General features: G+C 36.4%; 1 protein-coding gene across 1 annotated transcript in view; it reads right to left on the bottom strand.

The window, feature by feature from the left end:
* Positions 1-19,363, bottom strand: part of Neb (nebulin) — a 202,939-nt gene that overhangs the window by 73,948 nt on the left and 109,628 nt on the right. The window contains exons 78-93 of the mRNA XM_058573519.1: positions 18,586-18,690; positions 18,333-18,440; positions 17,662-17,973; positions 16,797-17,000; positions 15,443-15,547; positions 14,544-14,651; positions 12,112-12,423; positions 11,175-11,378; positions 10,191-10,295; positions 9,600-9,707; positions 8,429-8,740; positions 5,592-5,795; positions 5,154-5,258; positions 1,510-1,614; positions 1,096-1,407; positions 283-387 (exon numbers count right to left, since the gene is read on the bottom strand). Of these exons, the coding sequence (XP_058429502.1) occupies positions 283-387; positions 1,096-1,407; positions 1,510-1,614; positions 5,154-5,258; positions 5,592-5,795; positions 8,429-8,740; positions 9,600-9,707; positions 10,191-10,295; positions 11,175-11,378; positions 12,112-12,423; positions 14,544-14,651; positions 15,443-15,547; positions 16,797-17,000; positions 17,662-17,973; positions 18,333-18,440; positions 18,586-18,690 (2,814 nt within the window). The remainder of the gene's footprint in view (positions 1-282; positions 388-1,095; positions 1,408-1,509; positions 1,615-5,153; positions 5,259-5,591; positions 5,796-8,428; positions 8,741-9,599; positions 9,708-10,190; positions 10,296-11,174; positions 11,379-12,111; positions 12,424-14,543; positions 14,652-15,442; positions 15,548-16,796; positions 17,001-17,661; positions 17,974-18,332; positions 18,441-18,585; positions 18,691-19,363) is intronic.

The following is a 19,363-nucleotide window of genomic DNA, read 5'->3' as shown; positions in this document are numbered from 1 at the left end:
TTTCAAGTGGTCAAACTGCTCCCAAAATGTTTCTATTGCTGACCAAAGAATTTTTCCTTTTATACAATTCCAAGCATCAGTGAGTGTGCTGGATATTATATTAGGAATATGGTCCCATAATGTGATAGAAATACTACAGGATTATTTTGGGAAAATATGTCTAGCTTAAGTTATAGCACTTAAAAATGGTTAAAATTGCTGATATGCAATGACTATATTTTGGCTTATGTACTTTTGTTCATTCTCTTGGAAAATGTATTGAATGGCAACATTGTAAAGTACCTCGCTGAAGATATCTGCTGCATGTTTGGCGTGATTGACAGAAACAGAATCATTTGGCATCCAACCAATTCCACGTAACCATTCCAAGTCAGCCTTGTAAATAGCCTGTGAAAACAGGGCCAGAATAAATTCAACACCCCTGGTCCTGTTTAGCCTATCCACAAGTCTGATGAAGAAATACAATTTAGACACTCTATAAGGCAAGGATGACATACTCAAGCAGCCAGGGAGGTAAATAAGAAAATTAATTAGGTCAGGTAGTGTGACAAACTCGAGGATATTTTTTTCTACTCAACATGAGTCAACTTCAATTCAGTTCCAGGTATTGTTGCCAAAGGCTAATGCATATCTAGAGCTACAGCTTCTGAATCTTCAGGAGAAATGGTGAATTCTAGATTTCTTAAAAACTTCCTGTTTTAAAAAACCTCAGCAACTTAATTCAAAAATTTTCAACAACGGTGTCAACTGAAAAAAGACATCTGTGCCCAGATACTGTCTATAGGCTACCAATATTTTCCTTGATATAAACCTTAACTTCTACTTAAATTCTACAAAAATAATATTTTTTTTTTCACAGCAACTTTCTTTAACCTGATGCATTCACAGGTCATTCACACTACTATTTATTTCATGATACAAAGTCTATATCTCTTCTGGTCTTGGTGATTTTGATACCACTTTATAAAGGTCAAACTGATATAAAATTCTTGGCTGTATAAAGATGTGAAATGACAATAAAAAGATTTAATATCACAAACTTTCTGGGAATCAAGGCAAAATGATAGAAGAGCTCATGGTACATTTTTCACTCACATCGCTTTGTAGTTCATAGGCTTTCTTGGCCTGAATCACATCGTTCTGGTCAGGTAGGCATGTCCACTGGTGCAGGTAATTGCGATAATCAATGTCGCTGACCAGAGTCTGGCATTTCTTAGAATGCAAGATGGAGAGCATGTCTGCAGGGCTTTGGAACTTAGTCTTCCATTTGGCCCAATGCAGCCGGTACTCTCTTTCATTCTGAAGCTTGCCAGCGATGAGGGCCCACCGGATCTTGTTGTCATCCCTGGCTGTGAGGGTGCCCACGTAGTGTCCCTTCTGCTTCTCGTGGTCGAGCTTATATTTATACTGGGGATGGAAAAAACAAAGCAGATGGATCACAGCATTCTCTTCCCATGTCCCTGGGGTACCTGCCTAAAAAACTGAGAAGGTAAAAAAGGCCACACTCACGTCACTGGCAATCTCCCTGGAGGCCTTGGCAGCCTGGATAGGGATGGCATCCAGCCGCACATCACAGCTCATCTTCATTTCATCCCAACCCTCACGGTAAATTTTCTAAAGAGGAGAAAAAGTAAGGTATCGTTCCAGATTCAAATTTAAAATAACTCCCAGGGCTTAAGTAGAATTAATATTATAGGGGTGCAGATTTGAAGCTTCAGGACCGAAGAACAGTTAAATGATAAGAGATAATAGGTGACAAAAATCACTCTCTGCACCATTGTATTGGGCCATAAAATGATTTGGAGCTCAAATACCTGGGCCTGACAAGATGTCTTTCTTCTTCATTTAATTACATCCTTGATGTAGTTGTTCAAGGTTATAATTGTATGCATAATGTGATTACTTTTTTTTTTTACTTATTTTTTCCTTGTTAATGGATTGACAGCATCGGGATAAGTTCAAACATTAAAGGGCTTTTATTGTTATTGTTGAATGTCTTTGATTCAATTCAGTTTTGCAAGGTTAAGAATTAGCCTTTTCACATTTGTGAGTTTTTCTTGGCTCTTTTTGTATGATTAATAGTGCATGTTACTCAGGAATGTTAGATCTACTAAAGTACAGTTGGATGTGACAGCTATTTGTTTTGCGTTTTAAAAGAATTTAACTAAAGTAGTGACTGATCTACAGATGTTTTAAAAGATGTATTTAAATATATATTCATATTTTAATAGATACATTCTGTATTGACAATGGTGGAAAGACTCAGAAATAACAGTAATTTAAATGTATAATTCAGAAATCAAACTAATCAGTATGGGGCTTCTATTGTGCAGAAAGAGGTGAATTTCAATCATTACAATTTCATAGCATTTGGTTTCTGAAAAGTGAATGCTCAGATTAATTTAATAGTTGTAAGCATGGTCGAGTTTTATATGAATTTTCATTTAAGTTTTTGTTTGAATTTTGGGTGGGCCTATTTTACCAATTGATTTGTTTTATGTACAAAAGAAAAAGTTATTCTCTAAATTTAAATATATATACAAGAGGATATTTAATGTAAAAATGTCATGTTACCTTTTAATTTTATTTATTATTTTTTAAAATTAATATTTGAAAGGTTAATTTCTTTAAGCAAAGGACAGAGGAAACTTTATTAGATTTTCTCTTTCCTGAAGAATAACAGCATGAGATATTTCAGACCTCACCAAAGTATTTTTTTTAAATATGTCTTTAGTTGTTGATGGACTTTTATTTTATTCATTTATTTATATTCAGTGCTAAGAATCGAACCCAGTACCTCACACATGCCAGGCAAGTGTGAGTCACAACCTCTGTCCATTAATTTGATTTTTTTTTGCTTTTATCTTATTTTATTACACAGATACTATTTTTTTCCATATATAATAAATTTTGTTTATGAGGTCAAATAAAAATAATCTGGGCTGGAGAACTAATTTCTTTTTCTACTAACTTCGAGACTTTGAGAACATAGGCAAATTCCTTTTGTATCTCAACTTTCTCATCTAATAAAAGCAAAACAAACCATACCTTACTAACATAGGTAGTATGAAAATTATGAATCAATTTAATATGAATATATTTGGTCACCCATAAAATAATATAAAAATATTCTGTGAAAGTTGTGCTTTCTAAACAATGGAAGCAGTTTTGAATAGCAAATTATGTCAAGATTATAATAACAGCAATACCATGTGTAAAGAAATATACATTTTCATATGCATTCAAATGGGATGTTTGGTTTCCTCTAAAATGTAAGCTATTCTCATTAAAATCTAAAGTTAATGGCTTGATTTTTGGCATAGTACTGAATACTACGCTAGTCTTGTTCATATCATGATAGCAATGGTAAGGTTCTGGTATTTTCAGCTGAGAAATTTATCATACGAAAGTAGCAAATGAGACTTTCCAGAACTCTCCTGTCAAAGATGCCTATGGACCTAATTGAAGAACAGTCTATGCTGTAATGAATGAAGAACTGACTGCCTCTCGATTCAATCACTTGACAAGAATTATACTGCACTATGATGTTGATTCTGGCCTCACCTCCCCAAAGCACATCCATGCCCTAAAATTGTATTGCCTTCCAAACACTGAAAAATAATTAGTACCCAAGTAGCTCATTATAGTAGAATTAATGGAGAAGTTGGATACATGGTGAGGAATTTTTACTTGGCAGGCTTCTTTCCTCAGAAAGATTAATTATTCTTCTGAAAGGATGTCATGTTCCAAACTGCTACGTTAAAGTAGTATCCCTTTTTTAAGGTCATACTTATTCCATGCACAAGCAATTTGTGATCCATGAAGATGGTACCTCTCTTGAACCTCCTTGAATTGTATAAGAACCATGTAATTGAATTCTACATATTAACACAGTTTTTCCCCTGCTGATGCTCTTGTTTTTTTCCAGACCCAAAATGATTTATCCTGCAAATAATGACTTTATTTTTTTATTTCCAATATTTACCTCTTATTGTTACTCTAATTTTAGTGAGAAACTTACTCAGCCAGTTAAATGTTAAATAAATGACATTAGGGGGCATCCTGTTTTGTATTTTTTATTTTTTGGAGGGTGCCCTCCAAAAAATTGAACTCAGGGGATTGAACTCAGGGGCACTCAACCACCGACCACTGAGCCACATACTCAGTCTTATTTTGTATTTTATTTAGAGACAGGGTCTCTCTGAGTTGCTTAGCACCTCGCTTTTGCTGAGCCTGGCTTTGAATTTGCCATCCTCCTGCCTCAGCCTCCGGGGTTGCTGAGATTACAGGTGTGGCATCCTGGGTTTTATCCTGGCTTGAATAAGAAACAGGAGCTTACTTTCAATGGTAGAGATCTTGCCTAGCCTGCACAAGGCCTTGAATTCCACCCCCCCCAAAAAAAAAAAAAAAAGAAAAGCTTGCATAATGAGAATGAGTTGGCTTTTGATTTAAGATTTATTTTTTAATCGTCTCAAGAAAATATTCATTTATCTTTTTTGTTTAACTAAGATTTTACTAAAAAATAATGGATATTGGATTTTGCCACATGCCTTTTCAAATCTATTAAAACGAGCATATGGTTTTGCTTTTTGTGCTATTAAATGATTAGGTTTCTGAACATAGAGCTCTCTTGGCAATCCTGCATGAGCCTTGGTTGTTTGAATCATATCCTTTGTACTGCAGAATTTATTTTCCCATTATTAATGGTCTACAGTTTTCATTTTTGGAACTACCTTTGATAAGTTTTGGTGATTGTGATGGCTTTCCCTCTTTTATTAGTTTCCAGAGAATGACCTTAGCATTTGAGACAATGAAGGAATGTGTTTAATAACATTTAATTTTTTGATGTTTTCTGTTTTTTTTCCCCCTAGGAGTTATTTGTCATTTCCTAAAGAAAATTCCCCCATAGACCCGGGTTTTAAAATTCATTTGTATAGTTTTCTAAAGAGTTCTCATAAATATTTCAAGTTGAATTGAATCTGTCATTAATTGTCCTTTCTTCTTCCCTTTTCTCTGTCCTTCACCTCACCCTTTTGACATGTTGACTTGGCTCTCCAGTCACTGCTGTTTTTCTCACTCTGGGCCAAGGGCTGATGTCAAGGAGCCGTCCCCCACCCTTCTCCAAACAAAACCTCCTCTGTTGTGGTACTTACATTGCTCACATTAAGAGCGTTTGCTCTAGCGAGATTGATTTCTGGCGTATCTGGCATGATGTGGATTGAAGTTTTATCTTTGTCCCAGACTTCTCTGTACTTTGGCTATGGAAAGAACCAATAACAAAAATCACTTCACAATCTGTAATTTTGCTAGTTTCAGTGTATAACTTTTAACTTTTCTTTTGAATCGATCCAAAATCTTCTCATATTAAAGCCAAGTTTCTAGAATCTTTTCAATGAGTAATTCAAATTTGATGTGATAAAAGTCTATTTTTATACCTTCAATCAATATATTTTTGTTTAAATTTAATAAGCAAAAAGAAAGCTGTCAACATCCTTTATTAAAATTTTTATCATGTTATCTTGATCTTGGGAATTTATTATTTATTTATGGTTCCAATTTGATTTGGATAGATGGAAACAAAAGCGACTTACAATGCTAATATTTTCAGCATTTGCTTTAGCAAGGACCACTTCAGGGGTGTCAACAATGCTTGTATACTTGAGGTTCACCACGGGTGTTCGATAGACACTGTCACATAGGATTTCCTGGGCATTTTTGACTCTCAATACTTCTGGAGACCCTTCTGGCATCCAGCCGATGCCTCGCAGCCACTCCAAGTCAGCCTTGTAAATAGCCTGGGAAAGAAAGCAAAGTTAGGGCAGAGCAGAGTCTTTTGATTTCACTATTGTAATAAAATGAGGAAACAGTTTTTTTATAATAAATAATAATTAAAGGCTAGGCACAGTGGTGTGTACTTGCAATCCCAGACACTTAGGGAACTGAGGCAGAGGATGTTCACAAGTTCAAAGCCAGCCCCAGCAACTTAGTGAGGCCCTATGCAAGTTAGCAAGATCCTGTCTCAAAATAAAGAAACAAAGAGGACTAGAGATGTGGCTCAGTGGTAAAGTACCCCTGGGTTCAATCCGTAGTGCCAAAAAAAAGAAAAAGAATTGTCAAATAACAAAATGATTTAAAATAGATCATGGGGAATGGAATATATGTACCCCTGACTTTTGTCAATTTTGTACATGTGTTTTGGTTTACATTTTTATCCAATTCCCTTTAATTTTGAATAAAAAATTTCAAACAATAAAATAAAATAAAATAAAATAAAATAGATCATGGGGTGGGTGCAGTGGCACACACCTGTAATCCTGATGAGGCTCAGGCAGGAGAATTGTAAGTTCCAGGCCAGCCTGGACAACTTAGTGAGACCCTGTTTCTAAATAAAATAAAAAGGGTTGGGAATATAGTTCAATGGTAGAGCACTTGCCTAGAAAGTATGAGGCCCTGGGCTTGATCCCCAGTAATACCCCCCCCCCAAAAAAAAATTATATAGAAACCTAGAGCACTGCCTGACTGATGTAATTCCTCACACACAGCATTGTTTTGTTTTCTGTGCTTATGTATTAGGGTACCTATGCACATTCTGAAAGTTGAAATGACATGGAAGTAGCTCTCCATTTGGGGGTACACATGGTCAATTTTTGACAAATATTTAAGCAATCATTATACCAGTCATTGTGGACTTTTAAAGCAATAATAATGGGCTCTCTGGTAAGTTCTCTACATGACAGTATGATCTTTTCAAAATTCCTAATATGAATCTGATGTTACAACATTCTGCTTATCTTATAGCTTCCCAGTGTTTAAGGATGAAGATCAAAATCCTTAACATGGACTAGGAGGAGACGGGTGGTCTGACACAGTCCCTACATACAGTCTCAGGTGTCCCTTCATCCTGTGCTTCTGACCACACTGCGATTATAGTTTGTACCAAGCCTATTGGCATGAATTAATCATCCCATGGGTGTCTACCTTCATCTGCTCCCACCCCACAATAAGCATTTTCTCCAAAGAGCCTTCCCCGACCTCTTTTTTCTTAGGATCATAGAACCCACTCAGCCATTCACCCCATTGTTCATTCACTGATATTCTCTAATTAACATCTAGTTCTTTGTTATCAATGTGAACTCCTTAATCTCAGGAGCTAGGTCTTACTTTTTCCTTCCCCTATATTCACCACTGTATACTGTGCTAACACAATGTCTGATATTTTTAAAGGGATAATTAAGAATTCATAGCTGGATTTGGTAGCACCTGGCTCTAGTCATAGCTAGTGGGGAGGCTGGACGATAGCTTGATCCCGGGAGTTAGAAGACAGCCTGGGCTATATAGCGAGATGCTCTCTCAGAAAAAAGAATTCAATCAACCGTCTCCATAACTGGTTCACAATTGAGCCTTGTTAAAACCTAAGATAGCATCTTACTTTTAATTGGAATTTGCAAATTCTTGGTTATCTACACCTGCTTCCCCACATATAGGTAAAATGTTAAGCAGATATAAATTTTTTATGTTAAACACCAGTTATTAAATTTATTAAAAGCCAGTATGTTGCTTAGAAGTGGTATTATAATAGTTAGTTACGGGATACAAATATCAAGCAAAAATGGTAGGAAGGGGAATGAAAAAATATTAGACCATCTCTATCTCTTAAGGAAGAATGACATTATATGTTTTCGAGTTTATGAATCTCCAAAATTCAGAAGGAATTCTCAAAGAAGATAACATACAAATTCCCCTCTCTGATTTCGTGTAAGAATTTGATTGATATGCATGCCTCATTTACCAGTGTGGTTCATGCTAATGAAGAGACTGCAGTTCTTTAAAAACTGGCCTACCTCTACCACTAGGCAATTCAAGAGATGTGCCTACTTGCCTGCAATAAACTCATTTATTATTAAAAAAATAAATCTCCTGAAGCATGAGGAAACCAAGTTCAGATAATTAAAAGAAGGTGTCCATTCTTCACAAGAAATAAATAACCTTATAAAGTCCATTATTTCTACAAGATTGAATGGGCATAACATATGAAAATGGCTAAATCTAAAAATGGCTTGGTAAATTAATGAAACACCACATTGTGAAGAACATCCAGTTAAGGGAAACAAGTGAATTCAGAGCATGACACTAACCTTTGAAATTAATTTCTGTCCTCCTTTAATACATAGTTGAAGGACCAAGTATTTTTTTTTAGATTTAATAACCTATAAACCTATACACCTTAAAAACTGAATAGAAAGATTCTGGTAGCAACTTTAATGAAAATGAAAATTTTCTAAATTAATTTAGCAGTAAAGTAGGTAATCAATAAAGTTGGTAAAATACTAAAGGGAAGTGCTTAGGTTGGGAGAGATGTTTTCCATAGCATTGGAAGGAGTCGCTGTGCCAAGCCATAGAAGCCTTTCTTCATGAGGGACACACTTACATCACTCTGCAGGTCATAAGCTTTCCTGGCTTGGATCACATCATTCTGATCAGGAAAGCAAGACCACTGGTGCAGGTACTGACGATAGTCCACATTACTTGCTAATGCCTGGCCCTCTTTGGCAGCATTGATGGACACCATGTCCGGTGGGATGGTGATTTTGGCCTTGTGGTCATTGTAGGTTTTCTTGTACAGTCTGTCATTCTGCATCTTCAGCACCTTTGCTGCCCAAACAAGTTTTGGATCTTCCTTGGCATTGCGACATCCAATGTAATGGCCTTTCTGCTTCTCATAAGCAGTTTTGTACAGATACTGGTAAATGAGAACAGAGGAAGGGGTTTTTCAAAATTCGCTTTTCTCTAGATAGTTATTCAATATAATTCCACCTTGCTTAGATTACCTTTTGGACACTGTTCTTTCTTTAAATTCATGCTTTAAGTTTTATACTTTTTGTTACATTGGCTGTCTTCTATATGTACATATTGAAAATATTGTGAATACCCCTAAGTCAAGAACTGTGCATCTGATCATCTCCTAATAGAGTCTCATTCAGCATTTTCCAAATGTTAGTCACTGTTTACTATCCTTAGATGTTTTGCCACAAACAAATACAACCTGCACTTCATATTCCTTTAAGTCAAAATGATCCTTTATTTAAATAGATGTAATCCTTAAGTTATAAACTTGTTTTCAAAATTTTATTTAAAATTTAAAACCCAATCTAAATGGAGAATAATCAATATTTTCTAGCACATATTAAAACAGACATGTAATTATTTAAAATATAGTGCCACATAAAATTATCTCAGGAACTGTCAGTAGTAAGCATGGCACACTTTGTGTACCAACAGAATTCTCTGTACCCATGATATTTCCAATTCCTATAAACTGACTGATACTGAGATTTCTGGGGAAAAATAAACTGTGTTTAAATATAAGAATTGCAGAACCAAGCACAGATGAAGGGATTTCTCAAATTGCTGTATGAGTTGTACTGGAATTTGAGATTTTAAAATAATATACTAATAATATGTTACTAATATATTAATGATATGATATAAATATACTAATAATAACTTATATTCTATCTAAATATAATTCCTGGGAAATTTAACTCCCTAGGTGTTTACTAGTTAGTATTTGTTAAGGCTTGGCGAGGAAGAGCTCTTACATCACTGGCGATATCTCTGGAAGCCTTGGCGTGCTGGATTCCAATGGCGTCTGCTCTTATGTCATAGCCGGTCATCTTGACATCTTCCCAAGCTTGCTGATACTGTTTCTGTGAATTGAGAGTGCAATGTCACAATCAGTCTGAAGGGGGAGCTACTGAGTCACCACTACTTGTGTTCAAGAATAGCTATGAACAGGCAGCCCATTAATCTCTCCTTAAGATTCACAAGATAAAACTTGAGTTTGAGTAGATTTTTAATGATATTTAGAAAAGAAATCTCAATATTTGTTTAAAAGACATAAATTTAGAAGACAGCAAATCTAGCTTTTAAAAGGAAAAAGCAATGATGAGCCACTCAAAACCAAAACTAAATATTACTACCCATGCATCTTTAAGTTTTTTTCCAACAAAAATAGCAATGCACACTTCTACATTATAAAAATACACAGAGACCAACATAACTACTTGTTATTAGCTTAAACACTAGAAATAAAGAGACTGGTGGAAAAATGTTTTCATGCCAAACTTTTGATAAAAGGTTTGGCTAGGCAGTGAGCATGCTGTCAAGCAGAGGAACAAGCTGTGTCTTACATTGCTTATCTGGATGGCATTGAGTTTGGACTGCAGCATCAGTGGAGTGTCAGCTGGCACATTCACATTAGCTTTCTCTTTGTCCCAGGCATCACGATACCGTGGCTGGTAAAAATTTTTAAAATGAGGTGTTGATTAGTAATTACTACATGAATAAAATGTTAAATAAAGTTAAAAGTTACCTTTGCATATTTCCTAATTAAAAATGTAGATCATGTTTTGCCTTCATTTTGCTTGTTTTTGTTGTTGTTTTGTATTGGGGGTTGAACCCGGGACACTTACCACCAGGCCACAACCCCAGACATTTTTATTTTGTATTTTGAGACAGGGTGTCACTAAATTTCCCAGGATGGCCTCCAACTTGCAATCCTCCTGCCTCAGCCTCTAAATCACTGGGATTGCAGGTATATGCCACCATTCCTGGCTCATTTTGTGATTTTTATTTAAAGTACCAGAAGTAACTTCAAGAACACATTTATATGTGACACAACATAAATTTATAATGAATCAGAAATACGGTAGTAAAATTATCCTTTTCCATTAATTCACATCTAATGTTCTGGCAGGTAAGCCCACCTTTGCAGAAAACTATGATTATTCACATTGATAGTCAGGACCTTTCTTTCTTATTACAAAGAGCTACAATAATATCTAATATTTATCCCTGGACCTCTCAGGCTATTTCGTGATTGAGTAGTTATTAAAAGGAGGGAATTTTGTGATTATGGTATCATAAAATCATCTGTATTATAGTCTGGATTTCAAAATGTGATTTAAATATATCAGAATCTGGGCCCACATGTGTTGACAAAGACATATCAAAGCAAACGAAATCTAGAGACAGCTAACAGATTGACAGCATGAAGATCTAACTAGATACTTTTATGTTCAAGATCTTAATGCGGGTATTGTCAGTTTGCAGTTCACATTTAGACTTCTGGAGAATTCTTTAAATTGTCTGAGAATGTTATCAACCCAGCTTACCTCACTGATCTGTAGAGCATTGGTCTTTGCCAAGACCACCTCTGGTGTATCAACAATGCTGGTAAATTTGAGGGCCTCAGGTCTTATACGATATAACCTTTCATTCAAGAGATTCTGCGCATTCTTCACTCTCATCACTTCCACAGAACCCTCTGCCAACCATCCGATACCCTTCATCCATTCCAGGTCTGATTTGTATATGTTCTATAGGAAGGAGAGGAACACACAGTAGGGAAGAAACAAATTTACCCACAGAGTTCAATGCTTGCAAACCACCTCTAGATTCTATCAGCTAGGCAACCAATCCATAGAATTCAAGGATAACATTAAATGTTAGAAGGTGGGTATTATGTCTCTGGCACACATCTCTAGGAGAAGCTCACAATAGCCTACAGCATTGGAGCAGGGCTCACAAGTGGTACACTTGTTAGAATGACAGATAGCAATGGCACATAATTTTTTTTCTATTCTAGGTTGAGCTTCTGGGCTCACTTGAAGTCTGCCTTTTATGTATCACTGGGATACAAAAACATCTGTAGGAATTTTAGAGAAAAAGATCCTTAGATGTATATATAATGAGAAAAAAATCTACCTCTATCTATATTTATCTGTGTGCCAGATAAACTTGAAGTTCAATATTTCCTTATGCTTTTATCTATTTCTGAAATTAGACATCTTATCATGCAAAGGTAATAGATCAGAACAGCTAGGATTGAAATTCTCTACCTAATTACAAAGTATAAGAGACTGGTTTTCATCTTGGTGATAAGGTCCTGCTTCTATAAGAAAGAATCCTTTATAAGAAAGAAAATGTTTGAAAAGACTCTATTACCATGAATTATACAGATTACTTCAGGTTCTATTAAGATTACCATTTAAATTAAGCCTCTAGGGAACAAACACACATCTCCCCAGAATCTGATGACAATATACGCACATCACTCTGCAGTTCATAGGCTTTCTTGGCCTGGATCACATCGTTCTGATCTGGCAGACATATCCACTGGTGCAGATAATTGCGATAATCAATGTCGCTAACCAGGACCTGGCATTTCTTGGCTTGGACAATTGACATCATGTCCAAGGGTGTATTGTAAATTCCCTTAGATTTCTCATAAGCTTTCTTGTACTCTCTGTCACTCTGGATCTTGGCGGCATGTATAGACCATACCAACTTGGGGTCATCTTGCAGGCTGCGGAAACCCACGTGGTGGCCTAGCTGCTTACGGTAGCCTTCTTTGTATTTGTACTAAAGTTGTGAAAAAACAGATTAAACAACAACAACATGAAAATAAGGTAGTGAGGATTTTTCTTTAAATTATTTCAGGATATTTTCTTAACTTTAATGTAAATTAGCTCAACACTGGCAGTTATTATATATTTCAGTTCACTTTAAAGAAAATAGGACAATTTTAGGTAGTTTTTTTTTAGAAGAAATGAATAAATCAGGAAGGAAATGGCATGGCAAACAAGAATAAAAAATAATAACTAACTGTTATAGTTTGGATCTGGAATGTTCCCCAAAGTTCTTGTGTTTAAGGCCTTTTCTCCAGTGCAGCAATGTTTATAGAGATGGGACTTGGGAATTGCCAGGATCACGGGGGCTCTCACTTCACAAATGGATTAATTCATGGATGGATTCATAACTGAAGGTGTGGGAAACTGTAGGAGGTGTGACCTAGTTGAAGGTAGTGGGTCCTTAAGGTAAGTCCCTTGGAATATTATTCTTATCCCTGGCCCTTTTCTCTCTGCTTTGCAACCCCCATGAGGTGAGAGTTTTGCTCTACCAAGCTCTCACTGACATGATGTGCTGCCTCACAAACCACAAATATGGGGCCAGCCAAACGTGGACTGAAACCATGAGACCAAATAAATCTTTCCTCCTTTAAGCTGATTTCTCAGGCATTTTGTCACAGTGATAGAAAACAGACTAACACAATCACACTAAGCAGTCACTATATGTCACACACTATTATGAGAGCTTCAAATGAATTAGGTTGATCCATATGAAACCATGGAAGTGTTTTAGTCGAAAACTGTTGAATAGTGGCAATTATACAATGTCTCTATGAGGTAGATACTATTTTTTTTAAGTACTAGGGATTGAATTCAGGAGCCATTTAACACTGAGCTACACACCCAGATCTTTATCTTTTTTCTAAGTTGCCCAGGCTGGCCTTGAACTTGTGGTCCTCTTACCTAAGCCTTCTATATCGCTGGGATTATAGGCAGGTGCCACTCTGCCCATCATACTATTATTATCCTATATTTAATTGGAAGAAATAAGGCACAGTGAGGGTAACCAGGGTTGCCTGGCAAGTGGAACATAAGGTCAGATGGTTTCCCAAGAGCACTGAGGATACCTCAGGCAGGGAAAAGTCATGTGATTAGTTTTGGAGCTGGAGAAGAAATATATACATTTTGGGGATGGAAATCAAGATTATTGACTTGAATCAAAAAAATGACAATTAAAGGTCTATGGACTACAGTTTCTATCAGATGAGTTGAGAACAAAAATGATGTCCTTTTCTTTCCTGAATTGGATAAGATGGGGAAATCTGGACAGAAGGGAGAGAAAACTGGGACTAAGGCAGTTACTGTGAACCAGCTATGGTTGTTGGTTATTGAAAGTAAAAATGAGGCATAGAAGGAGGTAACAGCTGGATACATGAGATAAAAAACAAATAAATAGAGAAGAACCTCAGGTGGGGGCGGGGAAGAGTATCTTAAAGATTTAGAGCTGACAGTAGGAGTAGGATTGGTAGGATAATCATTTTGACTATTAGTTTTAAAATTAGTGTTAAGTGAATTTGAAAACATTACTGAAAGCATTCTACATAAGCCTTCAGTATAAAATGTTTAATATAAAATGTGAGTTCAGTAATAAGTCTTATATGAAACTACCATCTATTTTTTGTATTGTGGAAAATGGCAGAAATGTTTGGGGATAAAATACGTTATATTTGTTTCTCAATTTTCTCCAAAAATTTCCTAAGGATTTTTCATGATATTTTGTTTCTACTTAGAAACAAAGCAGAAGACTGATCTACCTATCTATCTATCCCTATCTATCTATCTATCTATCTATCTGAAACTACTTTTTAGTAGAGTTTCTTTTGAGGGAAAACATGGAAGGCAGCATAAGAAAAAAGCATCCATTTCTGAATTCTGTTTATGGTTGGCTCGTTTACTCTATCTATCTATATCTATCTGTAGCAATATAGATTAACATTTTTATCTAAGAGAAAGTTTTTAGCACATGACAAAATGTGATTGTTTGCATGGATTAAAAAAGACAAAATTCTTGACAAATAGTGTCCCCATTTGTTTTATAGAAGAGAAGAATCACAAGAAATCGAGGAAAGTTACCTCACTCGCAATTTCTCTGGAGGCTTTGGCGTGTTTGATTTCAATGGCATCTGCTCTTATGTCGTAGCCTTTCTGCTTGGCTTCGTCCCAGTCTTTTTGGTAGAGTTTCTATTGAGGGAAAACATGGAAAGTGGCATAAGAAAAAAAGCACCTACTTCTGAATTCTTTTTATTGTTGGTTGTTTACTTTGTAGAGCATAGGATACTTTTAAAGCTAAACATCTAACTCTATTAATATTTGAATATATATACGCATCATAATATGGTATGTACTTGAAAATATTCCACTGCACAGGACACGGAAACTAAGAGTCAACATAAAACCAGAGAATCTGTATCAAAGTACCAGACAAGACTGGATAAGATTTTTTTTCCTTATTTTGCCCTTTGATGCATCAGACGTGTTTGCTAAAGGTATAAGACATAGATATCATATGGACCCTGCTCTTCAAATATGACTAAAATTTCTTTTGACTTTCATATGGCTTTGAAATGTCAAACAAGAAAGTTCTGAGTCAATCAAAACAGACACTAATAAGATAACAGACACTGTTGAGAGTCAATGGAACATGACTAGGGTTCCACTGTTCCCAATGAACATATGAGAAATGGAGCCACAACCACTGGATATAGGAGGATGTATCAAGGTTGAAAGCAGATCACCAAAAGGACTCAGGTATTCCAACTCCTGCAGTCCAGGCACCTAGCCATGTATCTATGCTAACATTTAAATGAGAATTTACATTCATTTGCTTTGGGAATGATAGCTAAAGAAAAAAAATCTAGCACTGAAAGCCATGAACATTTCTAAGGTAGGTAATTTTTCAATTATAACACACTCCACAAGCTGACTGACACGGTCCCACAAAGGCCTTTACAGTCCATACTTATAGCACTTACATTGCTAATTTGCAAGGCATTGATTTGGGCCTGTAGCATAACTGGTGTATCTGAAGGAATGTTGATGTTGGTTTTATCTTTATTCCAGGCTTCTTGATACAGCCTCTGTGGAGAGAAGGGAAATATTTAATTCAATGATAGAGAATGGACATTTGAAATATTAAGACTTAGTAACTATTTTATCTGGGAAAATGTTTCTAAAATATGTTTAGGATGGTTTATTTGATGTGACAACTTGGCCAGGCAATGATACTCAGATATTTAGTCAAATATTATTCTGAATGTTTCTGTTAAAATAATTTTCAGATAAGATTCAGATTTATATCAGCAGACTTTAAACAAAGCAGAGGACCCTCCATAATGGAGTGGGGGTCATCCAATCAATTGAAGGTCCTTGACAGTCTGATCTCCCCAAACAAGAAGGAATTCGGCCAGCAAACTGTCATTTGGTGGTGGTGATGGGGTGGGTACCTGGGACTGAACTCATGGGCACTCACCCACTGAGCCATATCCCCAGCCCTATTTTGTTTTTTATCTAGAGACAGGGTCTCATTGAGTTGCTTAGCACATAACCATTGCTGAGGCTGACTTTGAACTCTCAATCCTCCTGTCTCAGCCTCCTGAGCTACAGGGATTACAGGTGTGTGCCACTGCACCTGGCTCAGCAAACTGTCTTTGAACTTGAACTGCGGTCTTCCCTGGGTCTCAAATCTGCTGGTCTGCCTTGCAGATTTTGGAATTGCCAGTCTGCAATATTGCATGTATCAGTTCTTTAAAATCTCAGTCTCTCTGTGTGTTCATAAATACATTTATAAATACATTCCATAGGATATGTTTCTTTAGGGAATCCTGACTCTCACAATGTTATACCATTTATTATATAACATTATATTACATGTCTTATTATTAATAGAATTATTTATTTCCCTGAATTATCATTGAGATAACTTAATAACTGAGTCACATCCCTAGACCTCTTATGTTTCATTTTGAGACAGGGTCCTGCTAAGTTGCTTAGGGTCTTGCTAAGTTGCTGAGGCTGGCTTTGAACTTCAGATCCTTTTGTCTCAGCCTCCTGAGCTGCTGGGATTACAGGTTACACCACCACACTCGGCCTTATCATTGAGAGATATTTTTCATTTTATTGCTTCAAAGTATGTGTGTGGGAGGGGAAGGCACAATGTATTTGTCAGAGTTCTGCTTTTCACATGCCTTCACTAAACTAGTCCAGTGACTCTTGGATTTGCCCACCACTGTAATTCACTGAAGAGAGCTTGTACTTGCTTGGTTTCACTCCCATTATCTGAACACACAGTCCAGAAAGACAGAAGCTTGGTAGTACGATGATTCTTACCTCACTCATTTGCAGAGAATTGGCTTTTGCCAGGACAATTTCTGGAGTGTCAACAATGCAGGTGAATTTCAAATCTTCTGGTCGCGTCCTATAGAGTCTTTCATTCACAAGGTCCTGTGCACCCTTCACTCTGGTCATTTCTACGGAGCCTTCTGGCATCCAGCCGATGCCACGTAGCCATTCCAGGTCTGCTTTATACACACTCTATAAAGACGGTAGAGAAATCATTGTTCCAAGTGTTAGACATTCAGCCCTCAGTGGAAAAATAAAGTGGAGGGGGTGATGAGCACAGACAGTAGTTCTGAAAAAGTAAAACCTAAGATCTTGCATAAGATATATGTTGGTGACAAAAGTCATTTGTAAAACCAAAATTATTTCTACAAGCCACAAATAAGAAACACCTCTAATAAAGAATTTCATGATATAATTATTTGATATTTCTAAAAGTTTTAAAATTGGAAAAATTTTAAAGGAAAATTTTATTAAATCTTATTCCATTTTAATCCTATAATAACTGATCCAATGAAATACTATTTAGTGTTTTGGATCTGGCCTAACAGTGGCAATTATTTTAAAAACACCCAGATGCTTTATATTTGTGTAAAATATATCTTCATTGCTAGAAATTACAAATGACATAAGAAAACAGTTTTGAAACAAGGCCAGGAAATAAAGGACATGATTTCATCTCTCTATGCTTCCCATGAATGCCTAAATAGGGGTTTGTATTAATGTGAATAGTGTCTCCTCACCCTGCCTGAGTTACACAGTGCATGACTATCTGTCCACTAGGCATACTGGACAATTCGCAAATCTATGATATTCAGCCCTCAGTTCCTTCCTTTCCAAAGCACAAATCACTTACATCACTCTGCAGTTCATAGGCCTTCTTGGCTTGGATGATGTCGTTCTGATCAGGTAAGCAGGTCCAGTGGTGCAAGTAGTTGCGATAATCAATATCACTGACCAGAGTCTGGCATTTCTTGGCCAGCAAGATGCCCAACATGTCCACTGGGCTAGAGAACTTGGTCTTCCACTTCTGAAAGTCCTTTTTGTACTCAAGTTCACTGTTAATCTTCCCTGCATGTATGGCACACATAATCCTGGGATCATCTTCAATGCACTGGGCTCCAATATGGTGGCCTTTCTGTTTCTCATATGCTTCCTTGTATTTGTACTAAAATGCCAGAAATACAGATTTAGTTTGGAGACCATGCTCATGGGGAGAATTAAAGACAATATGAAATGGGTAAGAATTTTATACTTCAGACATTTTAACATCTCTGGGCAATTTTATGTTATTTTTTTATACTATAATAAAAATACTCATATATTTTCATTGGTGGGAACTTTCCCTGCAGCAACTCCAACTCAAGTTCCAAAAGTATTTTTCTTCTCTGTGACAATTAAGGGAAAGATCTTTCAAGGAAGCAGGACCGGAGGCATGTGGAAGCAATTACAAAGTGTGGTCCATTAGCCCAACTTTGGGTTATACAGCACTGTGGGGACTCGGGGAGTTAGACGGAAGGTACTCACATCACTGGCAATGTCCCTAGAGGCCTTGGCACTTTTGATGGAAATAGCATCTTCTCTCAGATCATAGTCCTTCATCTTTGATTCATCCCACCCTTTGGTATAAAGTTTCTAGGTGGAAGATAAAACACACACACACAAAATAAAAGTGTTTTAGGAAGTTAATAGGCCAATTCTAGAGAAGAAATCATTAAGGTAGAAGAAGCATTCTAATGACTTCTAGAAAGGCATAGGGGACAATCAGGAAATCTCTTACTTGGCTGATATTGGCAGAATTGCTCTTTGCTAGCAGGATTTCTGGGGTGTCCGGCATCACATGGATGGAGGCTTTGTCAGCATCCCAAGCTTCTGTGTATAAATGCTACAGGAGGGTGGGGGGAAACAGAACCTTCTGTGAAATCCAGTTACTATCCAATTTAACTACAAAATCAATCCTGTTAAGGTTATTTGGAAGTAGGGGGAGGAAAAGGGTAGTGGAGAATAAAACAGGGCGATGTTTAAACACTACATAGCTGTTTCACAGCTAATATAAAGCTCTAATTATGAATTCTTTTAATCCAATGAATCACAAGCTTCCTCTTAGGATGTTGGAGGTAGAGCTTGGTGATATAGCTATAATACAGTAGGAATCCCGAGACACCAGAGTCCATCTCAAGTTCAAACTCAACTTCACTCTAACTTGTGCAATCTTCAGAATGGTACAAAACTCCTCAGGTTCCTCATTTCTAAGAGGGGGATATTTATATCTTCTTTGAATATTTTAAAGGATTATCTGCATATATAAAATATCTGAGCCATAGTAGGTTCTTAAGTTTTGTTTTTTTCTTTTGGTGTTTCCTACTGTTATTATCTTTGTGGTTGCTATTATGGAATGAAATAGTTTCTGTAGTTTTATAGCTCCAACTCTGAAGTCTGCTATTTGAGAGCCAATTTCCTATTCTGATTTGAGCACTCAATCTTACTACTGAATGATTACAAAATGTTCAGGCCAGGCCAGAATTCAGTTAAGCTCAATTCAATCTAAAATGTGCATA

The sequence above is a fragment of the Marmota monax genome, unplaced genomic scaffold (genome assembly GCF_021218885.2).
Source record: "Marmota monax isolate L192 unplaced genomic scaffold, Marmota_monax_Labrador192_F-V1.1 WCK01_AAM20220418_F8-fsc00048, whole genome shotgun sequence".
Lineage (NCBI taxonomy): Eukaryota > Metazoa > Chordata > Mammalia > Rodentia > Sciuridae > Marmota > Marmota monax.
The sequence above is the reverse complement of the archived record's forward strand: the minus strand, read 5'-3'. Positions and strand labels throughout refer to the sequence as shown.